Genomic DNA, 3,840 nt, shown 5'->3' with positions numbered 1-3,840 from the left:
GACACATGTTGACTAACGCCCATGGAGTTAAGAGTGTCTTTGAAAGCCAGTCCCAAGGCATCTGTATCATTGTCTACATGGATATTAAAGTCACCGACGACAAGGACTCTATCTGCGGCCAGTACTAGTTCTGATAAGAACCCACCAAAATCTTTAATAAAATCTGTGTGGTGCCCTGGAGGCCTATATACAATAGCTAGGATAAATTTTAAAAATGTTTTGTCCTTAGTATTAGGTATCGATACGTGAAGTACCATGACTTCGAAAGAACTGTACTTAAAATTAGACTTCTGAGAGGTAATAAAAGAATTCTTGTAAAGTGCAGCGACACCTCCCCCTCTACCTTTTAGACGAGGCTCGTGTTTATAGTAATAATCATGGGGAACGGATTCATTTAGAGTAATAAAATCATCTGGCTTTAGCCATGTTTCTGTCAAACAAAGCATGTCTATTTTATGATCGGTTATCAAATCGTTAACAAAAAGTGCTTTATTTGAGAGAGATCTAATATTAAGCAATCCGAGTCGTAACAGCTGATTATCTGTATTTTGTTCATGTTTGATTTGTTTAACGTTTATTAAATTACTTTCAAGAGGTTTACGCAATATCTTATGTTTGCTAATCCGGGGGACAGACACAGTCTCTATTTTATGTTGTTTGTAAGAAGGGATTATTACATGTTGTATATTTTGTGTATTCTGTAACGCGAGACGGCAAGCAGACAGTTGGTTAAGCCATTCTGTCTCCTTCCTGACCTGGGCCCTAGGTAGTCAGACTTTAGCATTATTAAGACTGTGTGCCAAATTTCTAGAGAGGAGGGAAACCCCATCCCAGGAGGGATGGAGACCATCTCGTTTCAACAGGTCAGGTCTGCCCTCAAAACTCTTCCAGTTATTTATAAAATCTATATTATTCTGCAGGCACCACTCAGACAACCAGCCATTTAGTGATGATAATCTGCTATAAATCTCATCACCACGGTAAGCAGTAACGGGGCCAGAGAATATTACAGTGTCTGACATCGTTTTTGCGAGCTCACACACCTCTTTAATATTATCTTTAGTGATCTCCGATTGACGGAGTCTAACGTCATTTGTGCCGACATGAATAACAATCTTACTGTATTTACGATTAGCCTTAGCCAGCACATTTAAATTTGACTTGATGTCAGGCGCTCTGGCTCCCGGTAAACATTTGACTATGGTGGCTGGTGCCTCTATGTTAACGTTCCGGACAATAGAATCACCGATCACTAGGGCACTTTCAGCAGGTTTCTCAGTCGGTGCGTCACTGAGCGGGGCAAACCTGTTCGAGACTTTAATCGGAACGGTTGAGTGATGTTTTGTCCTGCGACTATGCCGTCTCACCGTCACAAAGTTTCCCAGCTGCAGGGGATTTTCAACCGGAACCGAGCTGTGTGCGCTAACATTGCTCGCATCCGAAGTGTTTTCTACGGTTCTTACACTCTTACTATCCTCAAATAAAGATTGGATGCGAGACTCTAATTCTAAAATCTTCTCCGTCAGCCTAACTACTTCCCTGCATTTATCACATGTAAAACCCTCGCCGCTGACAGAGAAGGCTAAACTAAACATATGACATGAGGTGCAAGTAACAACAATAGGAATAGAAGCCATAACTCACCGGGTATGAAGTGCAATCCTAACTTACCAAGGTTGCTTGATGAGTCTTAGTATATACACTTAAAAAGAGAAACAGTTAGCACACAAGACAAATAGGGGGAGATGATATTCCACAATGTAAACAGAAGGCAAGCTAACACGCTAATATGCTAGCGGCGTTACGTTTCAATGAATATAGGTTTAAAATATAAAGTTATAAATAATTCGGCAACGACAGTGATATGTAACGATAGTAAAATACACTAATAATAAGACCAAGAACAAATGTGAGGTGAAGCAAGTGTCAGAGGATACAAACTAGCCGCCGGCAGCGATGCAATCAGGAACCGGAAACCGTGAAACTGAAACCTGAAACTCAAACATGTTGGAGTCTGTGATGAGGAGGAAGGGAGTTCAACAGCAGTATCCACCCAGTCTTTCACGTGTCTCGCATCAAGCCTGTCGTACACGCCCCCCTTCGCCCCACCCTGCCTTCCGTTCGTGTCGAGGGAACCCCGGTTTACAGGGTTCGTAAACTCCTTGATATGCGCCGCCGGGGTCGTGGTCACCAATTCTTAGTAGACTGGGAGGGGTATGGCCCGGAGGAGAGAAGCTGGGTTCCCTCCCGGGATATCCTGGACCGCTCGCTCATCGATGACTTCCTCCGTACCCGCCAGGCCCCTCCTTTGGGAGCGCCAGGAGGCGCTCGTTGAAGGGGGGTACTGTTATGGTTCTGGTATTTTTCTTTGTCTCCCTCTACTGGTTCTACTCTCTCAGCGGTTTCTAGTTTGCTATCAGCATTTGTTAATTTTCTCACACCTGTTCCTCCTTTCCCTCTGATTATGTTGGCTACTTCTAGCTTCCTATTTTCCTGCTTAGTTGCCGGATTATTTCCAAGAGTCATCTTAACAGAGACCTTCTTTTCTGTCTCTATCCTGTCTAGTCGGAGTCCTGCCTGGATTCGGTCTGTACTATTTTTTGCCCAGTATTTGCTGTTTATTGATTGCTTTATTCTCTGTCCAGTTTACCTGCTGATGTCTGCTAACCTGAATCATCCACCAGCCAGTCGCGTGTCGTATCTCCCCCGAGAGACGGAGACTTCACGCCGCTAGACTTGTTTTCGTCTGCTGTATTTTTTGATGTGGATATTTTCAGAAGCCTTATTATTTTTATGACGGTTGCTGGAATTAATCTCTGAAGAGGATTTCTGTTTTGGACTGTTGCTTACCTCTATTAAAGTCTTCTCTCTTGCATTTCGCTTTTGGGTCCTTTCTCACTACAGTCACAACAAGTAATTTCCTTCTTTTAAACTCTAGCAAAACAGAAATATTACTTATAGCACCAAAATCAAGTAAACAGAATAACTCCATCAAATAGAGTTAAAGACCTAGGCGTTATATTAGACGGCAACCTGTCATTTAAAAATCCCATCTCAAATATCACAAAAACAGCCTTCTTCCACCTTAGAAATGTTGCCAAATTACGAAATAGTTTGTGTGTTGCAGACGCAGAAAAGCTTATTCATGCATCTGTGACCTCACGGCTTGACTATTGTAATGCTCTACTTAGTGGTTGTCCTGTATCATCGATAAACAAACTACAGTTAGTTCAGAATGCAGCTGCCAGAGTTCTTACTAGGTCAAGAAAATACGATCACATAACCCCAGTTTTGTCATCGCTTCACTGGCTACCCATTAAGTTTCGTATTGATTTTAAAATTCTTTTAATTACTTACAAAGCCCTGAACGGTTTAGCACCTACTTACTTAACCGAGGTTTTATCACGTTACAACCCATCACGCTCTCTAAGATCTCAAAACTTTGGACTTTTGACAACACCTAGAATAACAAAATCCACCAAAGGGGGACGAGCTTTCTCATACGTAGCACCTAAACTCTGGAATAGCCTTCCTGATACAGTTTGAGTGGCAGCTATGACACGTCAGAGGGGATCTGGCCCTCCCGGTTGAGCCTGGTTTCTCCCTAGGTTTTTTTCTCCATTAATCAATCATTGGAGTTTGGGTTCCTCGCCACAGCAGGGCAGTGTTGGCCTGCTCACCGGGAGACTGCATTCATTCATTTATTTATTTAATTAGAAATTAGATATTATTTATTAGAATGATCTTACTCATTGTATAAATACCATGCACTGTGCTGTGTTTTAACTTTTCTGTTTTTCCTGTTTGCCCCTGTAAAGCTGCTTTGAAACAATACACATT

The 3,840-nt window shown here is 42.2% G+C and overlaps 1 protein-coding gene across 1 annotated transcript; it reads right to left on the bottom strand.

Moving 5' to 3' along the window:
* Positions 1-770: 770 nt before the first annotated feature.
* On the bottom strand, positions 771-2,000 carry LOC130438448 (uncharacterized). Its single transcript, XM_056770377.1, has one exon. It carries the CDS (start codon positions 1,635-1,637, stop codon positions 771-773), a length of 867 nt encoding a protein of 288 aa, XP_056626355.1. The 5' UTR covers positions 1,638-2,000.
* Between the last annotated feature and the right edge of the window lie 1,840 nt (positions 2,001-3,840).

Source organism: Triplophysa dalaica, chromosome 16 (assembly GCF_015846415.1).
Source record: "Triplophysa dalaica isolate WHDGS20190420 chromosome 16, ASM1584641v1, whole genome shotgun sequence".
Lineage (NCBI taxonomy): Eukaryota > Metazoa > Chordata > Actinopteri > Cypriniformes > Nemacheilidae > Triplophysa > Triplophysa dalaica.
The sequence above is the reverse complement of the archived record's forward strand: the minus strand, read 5'-3'. Positions and strand labels throughout refer to the sequence as shown.